This window comes from Pseudorasbora parva, chromosome 21 (assembly GCF_024679245.1).
Source record: "Pseudorasbora parva isolate DD20220531a chromosome 21, ASM2467924v1, whole genome shotgun sequence".
Classification (NCBI taxonomy): domain Eukaryota; kingdom Metazoa; phylum Chordata; class Actinopteri; order Cypriniformes; family Gobionidae; genus Pseudorasbora; species Pseudorasbora parva.
Genome location: NC_090192.1, coordinates 6065897 through 6091196, shown reverse-complemented (window position 1 = coordinate 6091196; position 25300 = coordinate 6065897). Strand labels below are relative to the sequence as shown.

General features: G+C 39.2%; 2 protein-coding genes across 8 annotated transcripts in view; one reads left to right on the top strand and one right to left on the bottom strand.

Annotated features, from left to right (window-relative positions):
• mapta (microtubule-associated protein tau a) overlaps nt 1–3718 on the top strand; it is a 57342-nt gene extending 53624 nt beyond the window's left edge. For 6 of the 7 annotated variants that reach the window (XM_067430274.1, XM_067430271.1, XM_067430275.1 and 3 more), the window contains one exon: nt 1221–3718. In XM_067430274.1, the coding sequence (XP_067286375.1) occupies nt 1221–1418 (198 nt within the window). In that variant the 3' untranslated portion in view covers nt 1419–3718. The remainder of the gene's footprint in view (nt 1–1220) is intronic. The other variant, XM_067430270.1, reaches the window with a different exon arrangement.
• Nucleotides 3719–7183: 3465 nt separating this feature from the next.
• Nucleotides 7184–25300, bottom strand: part of kansl1a (KAT8 regulatory NSL complex subunit 1a) — a 30186-nt gene continuing 12069 nt past the window's right edge. Inside the window, exons 3-14 of the mRNA XM_067429083.1 lie at nt 17127–17268; nt 16832–16986; nt 14729–14864; nt 14452–14623; nt 13337–13528; nt 13083–13250; nt 12646–12776; nt 11451–11569; nt 11273–11330; nt 11070–11182; nt 10736–10994; nt 7184–8479 (exon numbers count right to left, since the gene is read on the bottom strand). Coding sequence (XP_067285184.1) covers nt 8327–8479; nt 10736–10994; nt 11070–11182; nt 11273–11330; nt 11451–11569; nt 12646–12776; nt 13083–13250; nt 13337–13528; nt 14452–14623; nt 14729–14864; nt 16832–16986; nt 17127–17268 — 1798 coding nt within the window. The 3' untranslated portion in view covers nt 7184–8326. The remainder of the gene's footprint in view (nt 8480–10735; nt 10995–11069; nt 11183–11272; nt 11331–11450; nt 11570–12645; nt 12777–13082; nt 13251–13336; nt 13529–14451; nt 14624–14728; nt 14865–16831; nt 16987–17126; nt 17269–25300) is intronic.

Genomic DNA, 25300 nt, shown 5'->3' with positions numbered 1-25300 from the left:
GTAGAACAAGCCTGTAAGCTCTAGAAGTGGCGTTGCAGCGGCAACACACACACAAACACATATAACACTCAACATAGACACAGTTTAAAGGATATATAACGCCGGATGGCGTAGCTGGAACGGCAGAGAAGGCGGAGAGGGAGTCCGTCGTCCTCAGCTGCAGGTTCCGCTGGTGCCTTTTCAACGGCGGTGCTTCATCCGGAGACCAGCGAAGGTATCGCTGAAGGAGATAAAATCTGACACCTATGGCGAATTAGGGTCTTATATAGCCTCCTGTATGCAAATATAAGCACCTTTTTCGGCGGGCTTCTGGAACGCCCCCCATTGGTTCGTTCCTCTCAGCCGCCTCACCATAGGTTCCTGCAGTTGCCGCAGCCCGGCCAATCAGAGCGCTCCTCGCGCTGGGCTATGGCCGTGCAGCTCACTGCGCTTTACATAGATACCTTTATTAAAAGTTTTGCTTCACATTCTCGAGAAAAGGAGTTTTTCCCATACGTAATACGAGGAACCTCTCTCGAAAGGGAACTATGGTGTTGTCTGTAGTCCTAAAAGGTCAAATAATCTGATGAATCCATTTGCAAATAAGAAATCACAATGTGCAAATTGGTCAATGAATCAGTAATTATTTCATATAAATGAATTCAAAATGAATGCCTATTGCTTCTAGTATCATAAGCTTGCACACGTATCTTGTGAAATGCATCTTGGGTGCCATCTCCTGGCTCAGAGTGATGGAAAATCTACAAACCAGCAACTGACCAGAAAATTAACACTTTTTTAAAAGAAATATTGAAATACATGTTATTTAAATTGTGTTTATATTCATATTATTTCAAAAATCTTTTATTTCCCCATTATTTTGTCTGCTGCTTTATCCCTTTTAACACCATCTTTATCGTTTGATAAATTGATTTTGAGTGTTATTATTCTGCATTTTGATATACTTTCAGAAATATTTCAGATTTTATAACATCCAAGTCCTGACCTGTAGCTTAATGGCCACTAGAGAGCAACAGTGATGTCAAATGATGGAATTCAGGCCTTAGATTAGTATGCGCTTCCATTTTGAGGGAGTTTATAATATGTAATGATCCTGGTCTCATGGGAGTTTTCACTCTAGAATTCTGTGTAACTCTCCATCCGTGATTCCCAGTCAATACCCAGTTCACCTCAGGCATTTCATTTGCGCTCATTGGTTATCATATATTTCCTTTCCCCAGATTGAGTCGCACAAACTGTTGTTCCGTGAGCAGGCCAAAGCGCGAACCGACCATGGCGCAGAAATCGTGTCTTTAGATGAGTCGCCACACGGCCTGAGCACCGTCTCCTCTTCTGGCAGCATCAACATGGCCGACCCGCCGCAGCTCTCCACCCTCGCCGACCAGGTGTCTGCATCGCTGGCCAAGCAGGGCTTGTGATTGGACCGTGCCACCACCCACCCTGCCACGCCCCCAAACCCCACAAAACAGAACACACACGTTCACCTGCCTGATGGTATTCTAACCTCTCTCTGAAAGTCATTTTGTGGCCCAGAAAACAACGCCAAGTAACTTTTGGCTATCACTGTTGGATTTTGTAATACTTCAGATTTGTTATAGGTCAATGAAGCTGTTTTAACTGTGAATTACATATGAATTTGCCTGTTCACTCATCCTTTGCTTTAAGGCAGGGAATATAACAATTGGGGACATCTTCCAGCCGCCCTCCCTTGACTATATTTAGTAGCACAAAATTACGTTCATGTATCCGTATGCCTTTCTTTGACCATTTTATATTTTCTTTCGGCATGCCTGCTTTTTGGTTCGCACCGCATTTAGGACAGTTCAGACAGAACCCATTTTACTTTCAGAGAGGATTCTTCTCATTTTTAAATCAGGATAAAATTAGACAAGAGATTATGAATAAGTCGCTTAGCAGTGCTTAAAATGAAAAAAAATTAGAGCATTGAATCTTGACTTTGAGAAAGAAAGAACCGTAAAGCCCCACAGTCCATTTCTGAAATGATCTGCAAGGCTTACGCGAAGAAAAACAGGTGCATAAGAGCTTTGTGTAGAAGCTGAACGCTTTTCTTTCTTTCAATCTGTTGTGCTGTTGATCAGAGATTACACGTCCTGCAGTGAACCATGAGCTCCATAAAGAGCTTTCTTACAGTATTATTCTGCGGATATGGGATGCTTATCATATGAGAACACTTTTTTTTGTGTGCCTAGTGGCAGTCTTAAATTATTGAAAATGCCTCTCCTACTGTTTAACTCGCATTTATATTTATACGTAACATGAGCATAAAACAACCCAGATGTGGGCCGGATCTGGGCCGACACCAAATTGAAAATATCTTCAAGTTGTAGCTACGTGTTTACGCCATTTTGAACACTTTTATTGGCAATGTTTAATAAGTTTCACGTTTTTTTAACGTTTATTAATGCAGTAGTCATCACAAAATAAAAATGAACAATAGTTCTACAGCATTTATTAATATAGGTAAATGTTCATTTTTACATATACTAATACATTTTTAACCTTTAATCTATCTACTAACAACAAACCGTTCAAATGAACCTAGATTATAAATTGCTGTTTAAAATAGTTTGATTTATAATGCGTTAACCGATACTGTCGCAAAGTGTTGTTTAATTGATGACAGGCTGCACGTGAGAAATCTGAACGTTAATTGAAATCTCACAACCAATGCCCTTGTCATTTTTTCCATAATACTGCCAACAGTTCCTCTTTTCCTACTATGAAATCCAGCTCTAGCTGAGATATCATTTTTGAGATGAATTGCCAAACTGTTGTTCGTCAGGCACGCGGTGTATTGTAAATCTGATCACCTGAGCACAAGCATGCCGTTGAACATTGATCCGTCACGCCTCCTCGTGAACACATCGTCCGCTTCCACTTTAGAGCTAACATGTTAAGTCGAGGTATTCTATTCCACTGAATGATGATGGAATGACCTCAACCAATCATATGGCTTAAATTCTCTCCCCTGCACTATCGCAGAATGTTTGATGAGCTTTGAACCACTCCACACTATCTTTGCTCCTTGCATGCGTTTCATGTGAGTAGCCTGAGATACTGCGTTGCCTCTTACACGCCTACTTACGTGTGTATCCCGTGATCGCCGATGTGCTTATTAGGAATCTATGTAGATAGTAGCGGAAAAGAGCACTACTCAGACGGCGAGCCCTGTTTCTTTGTGTCGGAGAAGGAGCTGTGTAACTACCGTTAGATATTTAATGTATGTTTATTGTATGTTTATGACTGTATGTTTATGAGGGAAAAAAAGAAGCAGAGAAGTTCAGAGACCATGCCTGCAACACTTTAATCTGCATGCTGAGTTTTTATATGGATGCGGCACGTTTCTGAACGTTTTCTGACTAGGGTGTTTTTGGAAAGGTGGGCAGAGCTTGGATGTTTTGTTCCGTTTGTGATGTTGTGTTGAGGGGAAGTGAGTGTTTAGCAGACAGAAGAGGGAAAGACCGTCAGTCTTTTGGTTTAAATGTCTCACTCTATAGCAGCACACCTGCGACATGGTTCTGAGTGCAGTTTTGCCATCCTGTTGTCATTGACTCCATACACCATTTTTGCAGTTGTAAATTTTAGCTTGGGAATTGTGGTTGTCAATATTGTTTGTGTGTTTTATTAATAACTGGTTTACAATTATTCTTGTTGATGTACATGTGAATTTGGAAATAAAGGATATCAAGCAAATGTCTACTTTTTTATTATGCTTTTTATACTCAAAATATTTATATTATTTATTAATTCATAATACATCAGATATAAAATATAACAACAAATATAGCTCACACCAGCAGCCATATCACCCTGTAGCCTAAGGTTTCCCACTGAAGCTAAGCAGGGCTGAGCCTGGTCAGTACCTGGATGGGAGACCAACTGGGAAAACTAGGAGCTGCTGGTAGAGGTGTTAGTGAGGCCAGCAGGGGGCGCTCATCCTGTGGTCTGTGTGGGTCCTAATGCCCTAGTATAGTGCTGAAGACAATATACTGTCAAAGAGCACCATCCTTCGGATGAGACGTTAAAGCGAGGTCCTGACTCTCTGTAGTTGTTAAAAATCTCAGGATGTCCTTCAATACAGAGTAGGGGTGTAACCCCGGCATCCTGGACAAATTTGCCCATTGGCCTCTGTCCACCATGACCTCCTAATAATCATCCCCATACACTGATTGGCTTCTTCACTCAGTCTCCTCTCCACCAATCAGCTGGTGTGTGTGGTGGGCGTTCTGGCACAATATGGCTGCCGTCGCATCATCCAGGTGGATGCTGAACACTGGTGGTGGTTTAAGGAGATCCCCCTTCCATGTAAAGCGCTTTGAGTACCCAGAAAAGTATTATTTATTATTAAAACATTAAAAATGCATAGACAAAATGTCCTTTGCAGTGTAAATATTAAATTGCTAATTCTTTTTTTCCCCATACCCAATAGTAACCTATACGTATTTAAAATAATAAATGTGCATTTAAAAAAATTAATCCAAAAAAATAAATAAATCATTAATTTGTCTTCAGTGCAAAGACAAACAAAAGCTTATCATTTAATTTTAAAAAGGTGTAGGATAAAGTCTTCATATTAGAATTTCTCAGAGTATAAATGGATCTGTATACATGAAGAGCATTTTATATTTTAGAAACGGGATATATTTGGGGCTTGAAAAACAGTTTTAGGCTACAGTGAGTGCATTGAAAGCTTGGAATCTTGTCAAAGATCAATTTCCAGTAAATTAAGCAATATTTCACATTAATAATGAAAGTTATTATAATCATTGCTCAAATAGGATTCTTTAAAATAAAAAAAAACACATAGCTGTTGCCTTGACCATGTCCCACGCAGAAAGTCTTCTGAAAGGTTTCAGGACAGAGACTGCAGTCCTCCACAGATATTTGTGAACATTCAGGTCCGTCTCCATGCTGCTGTTTATGATCTTATCACCTTCTGAGGGATAAAATAAAAAGTTCATAAAGATATCTTAAAACTTATCAATATGAATTGAGTATTTTATTCCTAAATTTCTGAAGAGACTCCATCACGTATATGATGATCAGATTGAATTTAGGCTTTTATTCACATATAAACATTCATTAACTCACACATCAGAAACAAACACACTCACAAACAGAAGAACCGAAAAATATGAAGAACCAATGAGGTTAATTCTCGTGTTACGCAGCACGTTTGAGCTTCAGCAGAACCAATGAGGTTCATTCTCGTGTTACGCAGCACGTTTGAGCCTCAGCAGAACCAATGAGGTTCATTCTCGTGTTACGCAGCACGTTTGAGCTTCAGCAGAACCAGTGAGGTTCATTCTCGTGTTACGCAGCACGTTTGAGCTTCAACAGAACCAATGAGGTTCATTCTCGTGTTACGCAGCACGTTTGAGCCTCAACAGAACCAATGAGGTTCATTCTCGTGTTACGCAGCACGTTTGAGCTTCAGCAGAACCAATGAGGTTCATTCTCGTGTTACGCAGCACGTTTGAGCTTCAGCGAGAACCAATGAGGTTCATTCTCGTGTTACGCAGCACGTTTGAGCTTCAGCAGAACCAATGAGGTTCATTCTCGTGTTACGCAGCACGTTTGAGCTTCAGCAGAACCAATGAGGTTCATTCTCGTGTTACGCAGCACGTTTGAGCTTCAGCGAGAACCAATGAGGTTCATTCTCGTGTTACGCAGCACGTTTGAGCTTTAGCAGAACCAATGAGGTTCATTCTCGTGTTACGCAGCACGTTTGAGCTTCAGCAGAACCAATGAGGTTCATTCTCGTGTTACGCAGCACGTTTGAGCTTCAGCAGAACCAATGAGGTTCATTCTCGTGTTACGCAGCACGTTTGAGCTTCAGCAGAACCAATGAGGTTCATTCTCGTGTTACGCAGCACGTTTGAGCTTTAGCAGAACCAATGAGGTTCATTCTCGTGTTACGCAGCACGTTTGAGCTTTAGCAGAACCAATGAGGTTCATTCTCGTGTTACGCAGCACGCTTGAGCTTCAGCAGAACCAATGAGGTTCATTCTCGTGTTACGCAGCACGTTTGAGCTTCAGCGAGAACCAATGAGGTTCATTCTCGTGTTACGCAGCACGTTTGAGCTTCAGCAGAACCAATGAGGTTCATTCTCGTGTTACGCAGCACGTTTGAGCTTCAGCGAGAACCAATGAGGTTCATTCTCGTGTTACGCAGCACGTTTGAGCTTCAGCAGAACCAATGAGGTTCATTCTCGTGTTACGCAGCACATTTGAGCTTCAGCAGAACCAATGAGGTTCATTCTCGTGTTACGCAGCACGTTTGAGCTTCAGCAAGAACCAATGAGGTTCATTCTCGTGTTACGGAGCACGTTTGAGCTTCAACAGAACCAATGAGGTTCATTCTCGTGTTACGCAGCACGTTTGAGCTTCAGCGAGAACCAATGAGGTTCATTCTCGTGTTACGCAGCACGTTTGAGCTTCAGCAGAACCAATGAGGTTCATTCTCGTGTTACGGAGCACGTTTGAGCTTCAGCGAGAACCAATGAGGTTCATTCTCGTGTTACGCAGCACGTTTGAGCTTCCTCAGGAGCCGGTGAGTTTTTTTTGTCACACTTCTGTTTGTTTACAGATCAAGGTTTATATAAATAAGCGCCTAAATTAAATCTTTTCATCATATAAAGCGATCAAGTCTTATAGCCTCCATAGCAGTTTTCATTGCCCAAGGACTGCCTAGAGGCGATCTGACTGTTTTGTTCATCTTGTTTAGGGGAGTGAAAATGTAACATTGATGTCCCTACAATATTGGACGTATTTTAGACAAAGTTATAAAGTTCTAATACTTTTAAAAATCCGGCATTTAGTTGATCCTGCTAAGCACTTATTTTCACAGTTGTAAACAGTTTTCTTCTTCCATGAGGGATGCCATCACAACGGCTTTGTTTCCAGGTGGACCATTAAAGAACGTGACACACCTCCCGGAAACCCTGTAGAATTCAACCAATCAGTTGACGACTTCGAAACTCCTGAAGTGATTCCAATTTTGTCCCATACCATTCATACGTGTCTGAAGCTATAATGGATTCTGCTGGCTTTTGTCGGGCTGATCAAGTCCAGTGCAGACACGGTGTCAGAATCGTTTCAGGTTAAATGCGGATTCATGTTGAACGCGCCACATCACAAACAATGAGACGTACAAACTGAATGGAGTTTGATTTGATTTAATGGTACTATTTACAAAAGGGTGTTTTTCTTTTTCTTTTTTCTGCAAATGATTTAACTTCTGAAACAGTCCAAATTACAATGAAGCCTGTCTCAAATAGCTATGAAGAGAAACACACATCAAAGAAATAAAAAAAGACATTTGTGATTGTATGAAAAATAAAGAGACAGGGCCACAACAATAATGTCAAGTTGCATAGCAAGTAGATTTTCAAAGGGGCGACAGTGCTGAGTAAGAACACTAATATGGGGTCACAAACATTGACTAAGTGAAGGAAAAAAAGACACCTTGCTAAACGCAAGACTCCGTAAAACTGCATAACCTGAGAAGGGCAGGTCTGTGTGAAACATCTGGCTCCTTGAAGAAGGAATACAAAGTACAATCTCAACAGATGATGTAGAAAGATCCTGGAACATTTAAGGACCGAAGTGTCAGATCTAAACTAATGTGCACTAAAGGCTTTGTTTTGCAGAGCTTGCAATTTTTTCATTACATTGTGATACATGATGTCATGAACATTAGCATGCTCCAAATGCTGGTGGGAAAGTTTTAAAAAAAGAAAGAGAAAAGGGGAAGGATCGAGGGAGAGAACAAGATATTGACGCCCTGTGAAGTGCTTTTTAACTGAGGAGAATATCTCTGCTCGGTGCACGACCGTCAACTGAGAATAATGCGGCAAGTATTTTCAACAGGTTTTGGTTTTCCACTTCACAACACAAGCATACATATATAACGAGTCAGCAGAGAGGCACCCTTTGGTCAAGCCCTCTTTACGTCTGCTACACAGTGCACTACATAGTGTTCACCTGACAGGTTAGAATATCACACTAAGTCCCAATGATATATTTAGCTGACTATGAAAACATTTATGGAAACAACTTTCATACATCTCGTTTACATTTTTCTTTCATTTTGCGTTTTAGACAGGTTTAGCTTTCTATGTTCAGTAATATTCACTAAAAACTGTGAAAATAATTGGCTGATGTTTGAATATCAAACAACAGAAGTCCCGACAGAATCTTTTTTTTTGTTTTTTTTTATTAATATGAGTTTCTCTCTCAATTAATGCCATAGGTGTAGTTTTAAGGTTGTTCCCGCTAGTGGTGGGCTTTAAACAGTTTGTGGTCACGGCGAGGAAGCGTCACTCTCTGACTCCGCCCCGCAGTGGCCGTCACCTCCGAGGCCTGTAGGAAAGCTCAGCTGATCATTGTCCATCTCAGGTTCCACAACTGGGTCCTCAAGCAAAGGAAAACTCCTGAGTTCCCAAGGTAGGACCGTCTGCCAGAAAAACACGTAGTGTTAACAGCAGTATATAAAATCAAACCGATGGACAAATCTATATTCAGCACTTATCAACAAGGGTCACACCATTAAAAAATCCAGAAGAATTTCAGGCTGCTCTTTAAAAAGCAGAAAATAAAAGAGTATTTCTCACTTTAAATGAGTGATGCACGATATATGGCCACCATATCGGTATCGGACGATATGTTCATTTTTAATGGTATCGTTTTCAGCCCGATAAGAAAATTTGGCCGATAAATAACAGATTATTTCTTATAGCTGAGACACTTCAGATGCGTACTGTTCGCCTTGATGTTTTTTTAATTGCTTGAAGTATGATTGAAATCACTTCAAAAAGTGCAAGATGTGCAGTACAATTCTGTCATATAGGCTACATAAAATTATAATAAGAACATCATAATTGTGTGCTTGGGACAAGGCTTTAATGGTGAGACTTATGTTTTTGTAATCAGGTTCTCAAATATTAAAATTTTGATTTATTTACAGTGGGGCAAAAAAATATTTAGTCAGCCACCAATTGTGTAAGTTCTCCCACTTAAAAAGATGAGAGAGGCCTGTAATTTTCATCATAGGTACACTTAAATTTTGAGACAGAATGAGAAAAAAAATCCAGAAAATCGCCTTGTCTAATATTTTAAGAATTTATTTGCAAATTATGGTGGAAAATAAGTATTTGGTCAATAACAAAAGTTCATCTCAATACTTTGTTATATATCCTTTGTTGGCAATGACAAAGGTCAAACTTTTTCTGCAAGTCGCCAGGTTTTTACACTGTTGCTGGTAGTTTAGCCCATTCCTCCATGCAAATCTTCTCTAGAGCAGTTATGTTTTGGGGCCTCGTGCTGGGCAACACAGATTTTCAACTCCCTCCAAAGATTTTCTATGGGGTTGAGATCTGGAGACTCCAGGACCTTGAAATGCTTCTTATGAAGCCACTCCTTTGTTGTCCGAGCGGTGTGTTTGGGATCATTGTCATGCTGAAAGACCCAGCTAAATTTCATCTTCAATGCTCTTACTGATGGAAGGAGGTTTTTACTCAATCTCACGATACATGGACCCATTCATTCTTTCCTTTACACGGATCAGTCATCCTGGTCCCTTTGCAGAAAAACAGCCCCAAAACATGTTCCCACCCCCATTCTTCACAGTAGGTATGGTGCAACTCAGCATTCTTTCTCCTCCAAACACGACAAGTTGAGCTTTTACCAAAAAGTTATATTTTGGTTTCATCTGACCATATGACATTCTCACAATCCTCTTCTGGATCATCTAAATGGTCTCTAGCAAACTTCAGAAGGGCCTGGACACGTCTGGCACTGCAGGATTTGAGTCCCTGGCGGCATAGTGTGTTACTGATGGTAGCCTTTGTTACTTTGGTCTTAGCTCTCTGCAGTTCATTCACTAGGTCCCCCGTGTGGTTCTGGGATTTTTGCTCACCGTTCTTGTGATTATTTTGACCCCATGGGGTGAGATCTTGCGTGGTGGAGCCCCAGATCGAGGGAGATTATCAGTGGTCTTGTATGTCTTCCATTTTCTAATAATTGCTCCCACAGTTTATTTCTTCACACCATGCTGATTATCTATTGCAGATCCAGTCTTCCCAGCCTGGTGCAGGTCTACAATTTTGTTTCTAGTGTCCTTTGACAGCTCTTTTGTCTTGGCCATAGTGGAGTTTGGAGTCTTGACTGTTTGAGGTTGTGGACAGGTGTCTTTTATACTGATAACAAGTTCAAACAGGTGCCATTAAAACAGGTAACGAGTAGAGGACAGAGGAGCCTCTTAAAAAAAAAAAAGAAGTTACAGATCTCTGAGAGCCAGAAATCTTGCTTTTTTTGTAGGTGACCAAATACTTATTGTCCACTATAATGTGCAAATAAATTCTTTGTCTGATTTTTAATGTAATTTTCTGGATTTTTTCTCCTCATTCTGTCCCTCATAGTTTAAGTGTACCTATAATGAAAATTACAGGCCTCTCTCATCTGTTTAAATAGGAGAACTTGCACAATTGGTGGCTGACTAAATAAAATTTTGCCCCACTGTAGATATATCAGCCAATATATCGGTAATCAGCTTTCAAATAAAAAGAATTCTCAGTTATCTGTATCGACCAAAATGTTCATATCGCTGCATCCCTATTTTAAATGCATTTTTTCTATGGAGAAAATGAATATGATTTAATTTCTGGACTGCTGAGCGCAGTTGAAGTGAACAGCCAGAGGACGTGTGTGTTACCTTCTCTTCAAAGGTGCAGTCTGAGGTGGAGCCGCACGTGTCTTCGCTGTACAGCAATCTGTATGCGTCTCTGGTATATGGTGTGTGTGCGTCTCGCGAGCAAGGCGTGTCGGGGCTGGGTGGGCTCAGGGGTGACGCCACAGGCCCGTAGTCCTGCAGGAGGTGGAACTGACTTGCGTCTGGGGAAGAGGGTTGGGGCGTTGAAGGGTTCGTTCCGACTATAGAAGGTGTCGTCCGCCCGTCCAGCGATTTATAGGACCTGAGGGATGACATGGTTAACCATATACTCAAAATTTAGGAAAAAATCTCTGGTAAGATCAAGTAGGACAAGTACCTGCTGCCTCTCCTCTTGGCGGGTGCGAGAGCGGTCCATCGCCAGCGAGAGCGTTCTTGGTCCTCACACGGCTGATGTAGTTTAGAGAAAATGGCATCTGAAAGGTCCTCCACCTGCACGGAGGAATCATTAAACATCACCAATAAGGATCGACAACAGCTTGATCTGAAATGCTTGATGGGAAATAAAGATGGATATTTTACCGGAATGTTATCGTCTTCCTCTGCCAGAGGTTGGGCTAAGGTGTCAACTTCCCTCCATCTGAACAACGTGAGTAAATTTTTTAACAGACATTATATTAACTACATAATAGATATTATAATGTAGATTACTCCACTTAAATGAATTAACAGCAGCATTGTGAGCCACTTAGAGACACACCTGGGTGTGAGAATTTCTTTGTACTGAAGTTTCTCCACTCTGGTGGTGGCGGCCACTGACATGGGAATGACGATGTTGTTGATATCAAACGGACTCTCGCCTCTTCTCCTCCGTATGGGCTGTAGAAAAGAACAAAAATGCAAGTAATAAATGAAAAATGATCATATGAGCTACTCTGTACCTTAAATCCACACTGGCATTTGGGGGCAACACTGGCTCGGACTGTTGTTTCACAGTTGAAAAGGAAACGGATGAGACAGAACAACAACGGTTTACTAGAGACGCATGCATACGCTAAACATACACATCAAAACTGTAGTGTACTTTGGGCTTTAGAATGAAGCTGCCTATGTAGCTTCACAAATAATGTATCTGCAGTATTTAAATTTGAGACCTTTAAAGACAATTTTTAAGGCCTGCACAAAATAAATTATTCTATGTCCATACAAACTCGTACAATCTCATGCTATAAGTAGTTAAAGGGATAGTTCCCTTTAAAATGAAAATTGTCATCCTTTACACACCCTTAAGTTGTTTCAAACCTGTATGAATTTCTTTCTTCATTTTAAAGTGAACTATCCCTCAAAACATGTTTTATTCAATACATATGCAAATTAAATTAAAGATCACACACTGATACTAGTAAAACTAGTCTCTATTGAACGTGTTAATGCTCTTAGTCGTTTCTTCCTGTTACACAGTGACCCAGAAAGAAGCCGCAAGATAATATAATATCCAGAAAAAAAAATGTATGCATAATGCAGGCCTTTCAATTATACACAAACATGAAAATACACTGGGACTCTTATTTTGAAATGTCTATGTTTTTCTACTTCCAGCTGCTCATTCAAAAAGAAAAGCGAGAAAATTATACACTCTTACAACCGTCTACACGCATCACATTATCAACATCATAACGTGCAAAAGTGCCACATTTTGACTTTAAATGTGTTTTAAAGGTTTCACTTTTAAACCATTGCTATTGCATAAGCCCTCTTAAAAGATAAGACTTTTAGATAAAACTGAATTTAAGACTTTAAGTACCGTGCACTAAGATTTATCCGCTCAATAGTATAGTGGCAAAAAAGGGGATGGGATCGGAAAGGACCACAAGCTGGGTTTCAAATTCCAAAATCACCCAAAGTTCAATTGTGCCATGTTCCAGAGTGCTATCGGCTGGAAATAATGAACGTACCACACTGTTTCCCAGAGGAGTGCTGCTCTCAACGGGGAGGGAGAGCTGTCGGGTCAAGGGGCTGGTGTTGGATGAGTGAAAGCTGGACAGAGACGGACATGGACTGCCTGCATCCATCACGACTTTTGGTGCTATAAGAGAATAGGAAAATCACGTGTATGAGACACAGATATGTGCTCATTGAACATTTAATTCCAAAACTAAGGCCATTGAGCTGGTAAAGGGCTTCATGGAGACAGAACCTAAACAGAGCATTACTGACATACTAGGAAGAGAGGAGCTACAAAAATGTATTAAAAAAAAACATTTTTTGAACATTCAAACATGAAAACCTATTCTAACAGAGCTCAAAAACAAAATCACGATATTAAAAAAGGACATAAGACCACTTTGGGATATATTGGGAGTGATTTTTGTAAGGAAAGCAGTGCACTCACAGTCTGCTCTGTCCAGTGAGTGCTCTCTGACTCTCTTCCTGCTGTGACTCCGGTCCAGCGCACGATCCGGCCTGCAGGGTGTGAGTGTGTCCAGCTTTGGGACACATGAGGTGTTGTCCACCTGCTGTCTGTGCAGCTTCTCTAACCTGCTCTTGTGACGAGCCAATCCTGACAGAGAGAAAGAATTCAAAGTAACTGACTTTGGTCATTTTGCAAATCGCAGACTGTGAGAATCAACATGTTTGTGTACTTACGGACTGCGGCCGCATGTGAATTTGACAGTCTGAATTTGTGTTTGGAGAGGAAGGATGATGATGACAATGAGGATGGTGTGATGGAGAGCTTGTGTTTGAGAGAGATCTTCTTGAGCGGCTTGATCCTGTCAAAGGGACGAGTCTGCCAATGAGACCTCAACACCTTCTGTAACTGTAAGCTAAGAGCCACATCTGAGAGACCAACCAGAGGAGGAAAAAAAGAGTCAAGACAATTGTCACAATAAATGACATTTTATCGCATTTAAGGACCTGCTCACACGTGGTATTTACATGCGTTTTGGTCAATCAGATCACAAGTGGATGATTGTGATCTGAGTGTTGAGCTTGTCCACTTTCGACCCCTTCTAAAGAGTCGAAAACGCATTTGACGCGTATTCTCTACCTTCAGACTTAATACTAAACATAATGGAAACCGCACTAGCCAGACGGGATTTAAACTTTGTCGTCTGAAGACCCAAGTTTGGTTTGAAGATGACAAATGTACCGAGCACAATTTTCTCTCACCATTCCTGCTTTCTAACACACACATCGTCTCCGGTCCCTTTCATACGTAAATTATGCAAGCCTATTTTGTCCATTAGATCGAAAGATCTGAAAAAAACATACATTTACCTGCCCTTTGACCCTCCCCTCAAAGAAATCAGGACAGCAGGGGTTGAAAGTGGACAAGAGACGGATTCAAACCTTAGGTGTAAACAGGAATGTGTCTCATCTACTTGTGATCTGACCGACCAAAACGCATCTTAATATCAGCCGTAAACAGGGCCCAGGACTGCACCAACTCCTGTATAAAATTATTAATCTGTGGATTGTACATTTTTGACAATGTGAACACATTAAATTGCATAAAAATCTCAAAGTCTGATGTCTAGTAACTTCTTTAAAATGTTCAGCTCTTTTTAAAATAATTTTATATATTAAAATGATTTTAAATCATGTGTAATCTATCTATAGTGAAATTAAATAATTTAAAAAGGTTTTACCAGTATATATACATGTGTGTGTGTGTGTGTGTGTGTGTGTGTGTGTGTGTGTGTGTGTGTGTGTGTGTGTGTGTGTGTGTGTGCGTGTGTGTATGTGTGTACACATCTTACCTGATTGCATGGACAGAACAGGGTGGATGCTGCGGTCTTGATGTGCAGCTCTCTCCAGCAGAGGGCGATCATAATGTAAGTCTGGTTTGGAGATGGGACGAGCAATCCCACACATGACACACGAGGCGTTGACCTCACATACTGGTGGAGGTGAAAACGACGCTCGCTGAACCTGATAAAAGGAGGAAACTCACTTCAGATACACTTCAAAATCAGCAAACAAAGGTGCTCCAGGAATATTAATACATCTATAGCATCAAACTCCAAACACACACACCTTGCCGTTGAGATTGTGGAAAGTGTTTGGGTGAATTAGACGTCGTCTTCTGCAGGTCACCAGTGGGCGTGTTCGTGCGGACGTAGAGCTGCTGTCCAGACTCGAAGGACATGTGTCTGACATTTCTGCCACGTTACTGAAGTATGAAAATGTGAAAGATGTAAAATCCAGTTTTTGCCAAGCTAATGGATACTATGACATTGTGAAACAAGACACCACTGCATTCACCCTGTCAGGGTTTATTTTGCAATAATAGCTGGTTAATAATGCTCATGTAAAGTTATATATTAATTTTATATAATGTTATTAATACAATGTTTTTAGGTCATATTTATATAAGATGTCTGAATGTACTTGCATCAAAAATAAGCTGTTAGGCTTGTTCTTATTTGTACTTATATCTAAAGTGTGTATTCTGTAAATATACACATAATGTACACAATAAGTGGATTGAATGCAATGATTAATTTAAATGTCAGTTCATAGTAGTTAAAGACACAATATGAACTGGGTCCAGTTATAATTATGTTTTAGCATATATATATATATATATATATATATATATATATATATATATATATATTAGGCATGTGCCGATATCAATTTTTCATGTTGCGATTAATTGATGAAGTTTTATCACGATATACGATATTATCACGATATTGAAAGAAGTTGCAAAAAAAAAGTGTTGCCATAGCATAACAGCTTTAAGAACTATTTTTGTAAGAACAAAAATAACTGAATGTTTAAATACAATAATGCACCAAAAATATATACAGCTCTGGAAAAAAAAATTAAGAGACCCCTCATTGAGAAATCAATGTTAAGTGGTCTCTTGATTTTTTTCAGAGCTGTAAAAGTACAATTTTCAAACAGATTAAAGTGCAAAAGAATTAGGCTATGAACAACAGGTAGGCTTACAAATTACAATAAGGTCTCATTATTTAATGCATTAACTAAGATTGAGCAATAGCTACATTTGGTACAGAAAGTATAATGTTTTTGTTAATGTTAGTTAAGAAATACTGATCATTGTTAGTTTTATCTTAGGTCCATTAAAAAAGTTATTTTGATTTTAATGTTATTAAAAAGTAACTAAGAAATTAACATAGAATGATTAATTCTTTATAAGTATTTTTCATTGTCAGTTTGGTAATAATGAATTAACACATGTTGTTAACTAATGAAGTCGTATCTCAAAGTTATACTGAATAATAACAAATCATTAGAACAGTTCTAATTATTAGGGTATGTTGTAGTCCAGATTGAAACATAAAAATGTTTAAATTTGAAAATAAATAGCCTATTAAGTCTTTAAGTATTAAGTATTTGGTGCTTTGATGAACAACATTGAGATTACAAAAACGAATGGCTGTTTTAAAAACTACACGCGTTTTGTTTGTTTGTTTGCTGGTTTCCGGGGTAACCGGCTGCATTCTGCAGTTCATCAGCGCCCTCTGCTGTCACTGAGCGGCACTTCAGCAGCGCGTCTCCTTCACCGGTTCAGTCATGTGCGTTCGGCTTGTTTATATCTGAGCGCGTGTCCCTTTGACGCAGAATACAGCAGTGTTGAGCATTTATACGGTTGATGGGCAAAGTATTCTTGAGTGCATTATAAAAAAAATTATAAATTGTTAATAAATTATTATTTACGATATTTTAAAGTGCCCACGATAACAATATCGTGCATATTCATTATCGTGATAAATCGCATTATCGAAAACCGGCACATGTCTAATATATATATACACACAAATTTTATTACAATATTTAAAGGGATTGTTCACCCAAAAATGCAGATTCTGTCATCATTTACTCATCCCATGTTGTTCCAAACCTGTACGAGTTTCGTTCTTCTGCTTATTACAAAGCAGACAGAGCATACACTACCATGGTATTTTTCCCCCTACTATGGTAGTCAATGGTTGCTCTGCTTGGTAGAAAACATTTTTCCAAATATCTTATTTTGTGTTCAGCAGAACAAAGAAACTCATACAGGTTTTGTACAACATGAGGGTAAGTAAATGATGACAGAATTTTCATTTTTGGGTGAACTATCCCTTTAATTCAAAACAATATAAAATATTAGCATTTTGTCAGAACCTAAAAGAGATGTCGTTTTCAGATGTGTCTGTCAAACGAGACTGGGATTCGGTGAAATTCTGGGATGTTGGTGAGGTCAGGACATTCTCTTTAGTTTCCATGATATTTATGGTTCTCTGGCAGGAAGTGGCGGAGTCTCCCAGCTCCAAAGGACCCTGCAGAAAGCATGTGAAAAAACAACTTTACACAACTTAATTAACAGTTATTTCCATTAAATTCATTCCTGACACTGAATACTGTTATTTTTCTCTTATAATACCAACTCTCACACTGCAGATATCAAGCGTCTGCTAACCTTGCTGGCGCGGAGTTGGCGGTAGATGTCGACCTGCTGTCGGATGCGGTACTCCAGGTCTGATATCTGAGCCTGCAGCCATGTCCAGTGACTGATGATTGTGGCTCTTTCCCTGGCAAACCGGCCTTCTGCTCTTCTCCATCTGAGAGGAAAGTGACCGATCCGGTTAAACACGTTTTAGGTTAGATATTTAGTTGTTTAGCCAACTAGGAGAGTCATTAGAGGGTTAGTTCTTATGGTCTGTTTACTTCACTGAGTACAAACTGGCTGTGAAGACACGGATAAAACAAACAGGAAACCCTTTAAATTGTTCTCTGTAACTTTTCCAGCCCTGATGGTCCAAATTACAGACAAAATCAATCATTTTGACTGTAATAATGATGCATAACATATAGATGGCACTGTTAAACACATTCAGCACAGAAACCCATCTAAGAGTGTCACTAACTGACGCCACTGTTCATCCCGTTTTTAAATACAGCCATAGTCTTTATATCACAGCCACACAAAACCTTGCTTGCTAAAAGACTTGCCTGCTTGAATTTCAACCACTTCCTTTGCAGCCAAGAGATGGCAGGAAAGGGAAATAACATAAGACTAGGGGAAGACGATAAGACCAAAATATCTCTTACAATGGAAGCATTTTTATTACACAATAAGCAGTTACTTTTTACCAGAAATAAGGTTAAGACGGCAATATTTCAGATGATATTAAAATGTCACAATTACACATTCCACACAAAACTAGACTAATTAATGTAAGCAAAAAGTTTACCAAAGACAAGTAAACAGTCAATAATATAATCGAACACAGAATCTAATTACAAGTAAAAGGACAAAAAAATAAATTAGAACAAAGATACAAATGAAATAAAGAGAGGTCTACCTAACATTAGTAATAATCTAGTGATAATGCATATTAAATACTACAGATATTGAATGATCAAATGGAAAATGGTTGCAAAAGTTATTTAGGCAAGAGCAGTGAGTGATTTTCTATTTTTTTGTTATTGTTGTTTGATTCACATTAAAAAAAGAGAGTAACATAAATATGAGGCTTCTGTCACTTTGAGACCTAACGCACAGATCCAATATACCTGTACTCATCTGATTTTATCCCAAATGTTTACAAATTTGTTTACATGAATACTCGACAAAAAACACATTTTGACATAAACTGTGAAATACTCAAAGAAAAGCACAAAAAGCAGGAAAAAAAGAACAATTGTGAGAAAAAACACCTGACAGATCAATTTATCTTGAATTTATCGTATTACGCTTAAACGGAATAAACTTGCACAGGTTAATAAAACAGCATAAAAATGATCATATTTCATGAAGACACACCACTGCTGAGTCATGTGAGTGTAACCACAACAGAAAATAATCCAAAATGTCTATTGTCCCCACTGCTCTACTCTTTTTTGTGCGTCTACCCGTTTATATACGATTACAATACATGATTTTCCATTGCTAGTTGGAAGGTTTAATAGCTTAGGGGGAGGACAAGCTTTTCATTTGACCAAAATCTGTGTAGTGCTAGATTTTAGTCAACATTTGAAAGAGAGCATTCCTCAGCAAGGTGTATATTTGTGTGATGGGACAGTATTGTGACTACAGACATGACATTGGCTGCCCATGCTGGTCTATCAGGGTTTCATGACACTCCTGTAGTGCGATCGGTACACTCCTACACAAAAGCACACCACTATCTCATGGTAAACGTCCCTCTCAGCACATTCCCACTGTCATGCCTCAGTATGCACAGAGCACCGCCTCATACGGCCATACTGGCCCTGGACCACAATACCTTGCCGAGTTAGTCCAACCATATGTTCCTGCCCCGGACCCACACATCCAGCAATGAAAATATGTTTGTCGTACCCAAGTTTAAACGCTCTAATGTGAGAGGAAGGGCTTTTAGTGTTATTGGGCCTAAATTATGGAATAAGCTGCCCCTGAATATTCGTAACATACATACTCTCCAGATTTTTAAGTGCCAACTTAAAACCATTCTCTATAATCTATTCTCTTTGTTCAGTACATAATTATCTTTCTCTCACCTTCAGATTTCTTCATATTATGCTACATGAGTACTTATTGTATTAATGTTCTCTTTGATTCTATAACTTCTTTGTTGTTGTTGTCTATTTAGTGATTTGTTGTACATCTGCTTGTTTATTTGCTCTAATGAACAGGCTGACTATCTATCTGATTGTAATTGATTATACTCTTGTACTCCATTGTGATAGAGCTTGGGTTCTTGAAGGGGCTAAAAATAAACATTATTATACTATATTATATATATTATATTTGCCCACGTGGAACCCGGCAACTCGCCGTAAGAAAGATAAATGGAGTGGAAATATACATGTGCACTGTTGAACCACCAGCACATATAGGATAATTGAAAATATTACTCAGTTCTGACCTGAGGTCAAATGTTTTTGTACAATGACTGTATGATTGATTGAGTTGCGGCAAGTCTTCAGTATCATGCTGTTGTCTCTCCTCACAAAACACATCAATTTAAATTCAAATCAACACAGATTTTTTTCTCTCTCCAAATGTCTACCTTTTTTGTGTACATCTACTCTATTAACTAAGGGTGCGTTCACACTTGTCATGTTTGGTTCGATTAAAACGAACCCTGGTGCGGTTGCTCGGTTAGTGCGGTTCATTTGAACATATGTGAACGCTGCCACCCGAACTCTGGTGCGCACCAAACAAGCGGACCGAGACCGCTAAAAAGATGGGTCTCGGTCGGCTTCCAAACGAACTCTGGTGCGGTTCGATTGATATATGAACGCAACACGGACCAAAGACATGTAAACGGACCAAAAACCGGACGTATAATGTCACAAGATGCGACGCATAATGCAGCTGATTTGACGACGCGGAAAGATCGGTGTACGTTATCCAAAATGAGTAACTTTAACGTTAGAGGGCAAACGTAGAGCAACGAGGAAGAGCCTCATCAATATTTGGTCTGACGAGCATGTTTCGAAAATGCTAGAAAAAACACACAAAAAGCATACCTGGCTCTTCTCATCAAAGTTCCTGTGTTGCCCATTATTAGCAGGTACAGACGACAGAACGGCCGTCTCTGCACAACAGGATATCCTGCTGCTGTTTTGAATGTTTTGAACATTTTATGAGCTCTTCATGAGTTCTCAGCGGGTAAAAATAATGCCACATGTACACGCATAAAATGACCGCGTTTAATCCAGCACACAGCGTTGTTTTGAACATTTCATGAGCTCTTCATGAGTTCTCTGGTAAAAAATAATGCCATATGTGTTACACGCATAAAATGATCGCGTTTAATCCAGCACACAGCGTTGTTTTGAATGTTGTGAACATTTCATGAGCTCTTCATGAGTTCTCTGGTAAAAAATAATGCCCGCGCGTGTAATCCGCACACAGCATTGTTTTGAATGTTCGGTAAGCGAGCTCCTACGTCATATAAGCCGACCAATCAGGTTGTGAGCGTCTCCCTGTGCCTTTGGTTCGGTAACTTTAGGTTCGCTGTTAAAAATGCCCGTGTGAACGCTAAGCGGACCAGGACTATTATGTTTGTTTTTGTTTTTTGGTCCGGACCAAACTAACCAAACGAACCGAACTACAAGTGTGAACGCACCCTAAGATTATTTGATTGACTGACTGTACATTATCCTTTCTATGTAGTAGAATTTCAAAACCCAAGGTGATTTCGGATCCATTTAAAATGACCAATTTAATCAGCAGCCCAGTATAGGGGTGTCAGACTAAACTTTGAGCATGCAAAATGTCTTGGGACACAGCAACAGTCGTGGTGTCACGCTCTGCGGCGTAATTTTTGTAATGCTTGCAGGTCAGATTTCACCGAACTTTGGAACGCAGTGAAATATGAAAGCTTGCATTTGTGATGCATATAAATGGAAGTTTTAATGGTCGTCAATATTGTAAATCGTGCCACTTTTTTATATTTTCTTTTACTTAGTATTATACCTTTGCAATAAATTACAAGAAACTAGATTATGCCGCCGTAAGGGTGTTTTTAATACAGCATCTATGGGAGAGACAGTAAAAGTTATGTTTTTCTCTCTTCCGATTACCGTTATCAGTCCCTCTCCATTTTTTTTCTTCTTTTGAAAGTCGTGAAAACACTGTGTAGATTTTGTTTTGATTTTTCAGCAAATGGGAACACAAAAATATATTTAATGTTAGTCTCTCATTCCCCGCTATAGAAATTTCCCCAACTATGACGAATTATGCTTCTGTGAAACCCGGAAATGTGAAATGGGGTCTATTTGTCAGGAAGTAGTCTTAGCCCACGGACCGTTGGCTGAACGTCTGATGCATATGGCACACTTTTTCTGAAAGTAATCATCTGATTGGTTGAATTCTACAGGATGACCGCGAGATGTGTGTGTTGCGTTCTTTAACGGTCCGTGTAGTGTGATTGTCCCTTTAACTGTGATTCACTATATAACAATTGCTTGATTGTTGTCATTCGTCAGTCTACTCTTCCATTCGTGCACGTGTGTGTTTTGGACGACGGGGAGGACAACAAAAGGAGTCGTCCTCCCTCACTGTGCCTGCTGTGAAGTGAATCATCTCGTAATTGTGTTTCATAAATCACATTGAGCTGATGGAGGGAGTACAAAGACAAAGTCATTTAGCATGAATGTTCTGCTGCCTTTGTTCTTGGGTTTCAGACTGAGAGACTGGATGAACAACACACAGATAAATGCAAGTTGGCTTATAAAAACTGTTTTACATGGAGGACTGCCTGTTATTTTTCACCCATACAGATCCAGGGTTACGGTGTATTAAAGGTTAAAGCCAGAATGAAAGCAGTTAGAACAGGGAGGGATGCATTTCTACGATACAACTATTTGACTAGTGATTCTAATGAGCTTTTTTTGCTGTCCACCGCCTGCATAGGCAGTTGCCTTTTAATGCAGTATGCTAACTGAAATAAAACCTGAATAAATGACTCTGCATGGGAGACTTGACAATGCACCGTGAAATGTGATTTTATGAAGAAATCTAAAGCACAAAGAATACTTCAGTTTTGACATGAATGCTAGTGAATGTGTTAGAGCTGCACGATTAATCGTTAAAAGATCACAATCTCGATTCAAACACCCAGGCGAACTTATTCCTAAATGTCAATGATTCAGCGATGTCTATTAAACCTTTTAAAAATCATAGCGGAACAGTACAATTTGTGTTCACACAGCTGATGACCCAGAGGGAGGGGTATCATTAACCACACAATGTCATTTCTGTCTTACAATCATTCATATCATCACAGAGTTACTGGGATAAAGGTTTATAGTTCAGATATAAACACTGATGTCTTCAGTAGCGATCACCTTTTGAAACTAACTTGACGCTCCAAATTTTATCAATTACACCGGTCCACCAGTAGGTGGCGACAAGTTAATGTAAAACAAATAATAATTATTTGTCATTGAATCATTCACAAGATTCGTTCAAAAACGCTGATTCATCCAGTAATAAAACAAGTGAAGTCTTCGGGGCTGTAAACACGACACAATGTTCAACTAATTAAGTAAAACCATGCGCTCTGGCTGCTCATTTACATGACCACAGTGTTTTTTTGTTACCTGTTAACGCAAGTCTTGACTTGTTCACGCAAGTGGGCGTGTCTCTACTTTTATTTACTTTTGTTTTATACAAACTATTCAATCAACTATCATAAAACTATGTATCAATTGAAAGCTAAAACACTCAAGATTCATGTTCTGAACTCATTTTTGCAATAAATACACCTGAGAGGAAAGGGTTAAATTAAATGTTGAAGCACAAATGATTTAAACATTAGTATTTTAAACAAGGTACCCATCTTTAATCTCCTATTGTGCCGATCAGATTGGACAAATCCACGAAGCAACCTCACATGTCCGTGCAAGAGTCCACTCTTCAAAATGCATCTCCTTTTTAATCCAAAACAGCAAAAAATGGGGAAAAAACCTAAAAATACTCCTTTGTTTGCATGAGCTTTTTGAGTTAGAGTAAACAATCATGTCCATTTTCAATGAAATATGGATTCTAATCATTATTCTGACGATCTACCCTGTATGTTGGACTGTTCCTCTCATATTAAACAATCCCAGGTGTCTCTGCTTCAATCACTGGCTCTCTGATTGGTCATCATATATATATAATATAAGAAGCGATTTACTGGCTCCGAAAGCTGTCAGTCAAAGCACCCATGGTTTTCGTTGGATAAACGCAATCAATGCCTAGCCAGCAATGTTTTGATTGATGGACATAGTAACCAATCAAAAGACATTATTTTGCGCAGTGTATGTAAGCATGGACTGAATATATCTCGTCTTCATGGCACCAGCGTGCCCTGCCAGTTTTTGCGCACACACCTAATCCCAGCGCGTAGATTCTGGGACTGTTTTTATCAATTAAATGAGTTTTTTACACTTTGTAAATTCTGTATATAGTTGCTTTAGTTTTTCAGGGGCTGTAAATGCATTATAATTAGAAGTTTATTGCAGATTTATTTGAATAAAAAACTACTCTTTACAATTACAGATGTTTTGAAATAAATGGCCTTTTTGACAGGACGCCTAGTCTTTTTTGACATTAAAGCTTATAGAAGCTACATTTCTAAAGGCATCATCCTCAAATTTGAATCAAAACATGATCAGACGTTCAGTTTTATATTTAGGTTATTTTCAGGGCCTCAACATTGAAATCTCATAAATTTTGCCCTAAGGGAATTAAAACGTGAGTCACTTACATGCATATTTCCCCTTGTTTTACTTTGTTCCTATACAATTTTGAGTTATTATGACTCTTGGGTAACAATATTTCAAGTGTCTAATTTAAAAAAAGACCAGATTTATGAATATACACCATAGGGTTTAAGAGCTGCAGACATTTTTATTTGGGTATGTCGTTTTCAGAAAATTCTCAAAAATAGGGGCACAAGTTATGTAAACAATAAAACTGCCAATCTGTGAAAATGATGACGTTATACATATTACATGTTCAAGGGTTAGTTCCCCCAAAAATAAAAATTCTGTCATTAATTACTCATCCTCATGCCATTCAACACCCGTAAGACCTCCGTTCATCTTCAGAACACAAATAAAGATATTTCTGTAGAAATCTGATGGTTCAGAAAGGCCTTCATTGACACCAATGTCATTTCCTCTCTCAAGACCCATAAAGGCACTAAAGACGTCGTTATAAAGCCCATCTCACTACAGTGGCTCCGCAATAATCTTACGAAGCAACGAGAATAGTTTTTGTGCACAAAACCCCCCTCCAAAATAACAACTTATATAGTGATGGCCGATTTTAAAAACAAAGCTTTGAATGGTTATAAATCAGTGTATCGATTCATGGTTCGGATCGCCAAAGTCACGTGATTTCAGCAGTTTGGCGGTTTGACACGCGATCCGAATCATGAATCGTTATGCTGATTCATTAAGCGCCGATGCTTTAAGAAAGCTTTGTTTAGAAATCGGCCCATAACTATATATACTATAATAAGTTGTTATTTAGTGATACCGGTATTGCCACACATCGATTAACTGGTGGGAAAATTGCTTTACTGTCACATCCCTAATTCAGATCAATTAGACTGCAATTAGATTTAATCGTGCAGCCATTCTAGCTGTAAGCATAGGCTTGTAGAATGAGGGGGAAATATAAAAACCTAAAAGAATTGAAGCACAGATGTATTTCTTGAGACATGATGCAAAAACATGCACAAGGATGAGAGCAAAAAGGAAACAGATGGATGGCGTAAACGAAAGAGGGGATAAAAAGAAAAGAATTTGAGGTGGTTAGGTCTGGCAGAGAAATGCAGAGGAATTATGGGTGGGAAATGGTGAAAAGGGGTGGAGGAATGCAAGTGGAAAAAAAAAGAGCGTCTGAGAAAGTGAGAGAGGAAAAGGTTACGTAACACGAGTGGGCTCGGCTCAGACAGAGGGAATGGGAGGAGAACATGAGAGACAATGGAGAAGAAAGACTCAACAATGAGAGAGATACTGACATGAAAGAGAGACGACAGCAGGACGGAAAAAAAGGAAAATCATAAAAAGGCCTGACAACATGACAAGTGTTTATGAAGGTTTACATTTCCAAACATCATACCTAAAATATATCAGCTTCAGTGGCTTCATAAAACAGCAGAT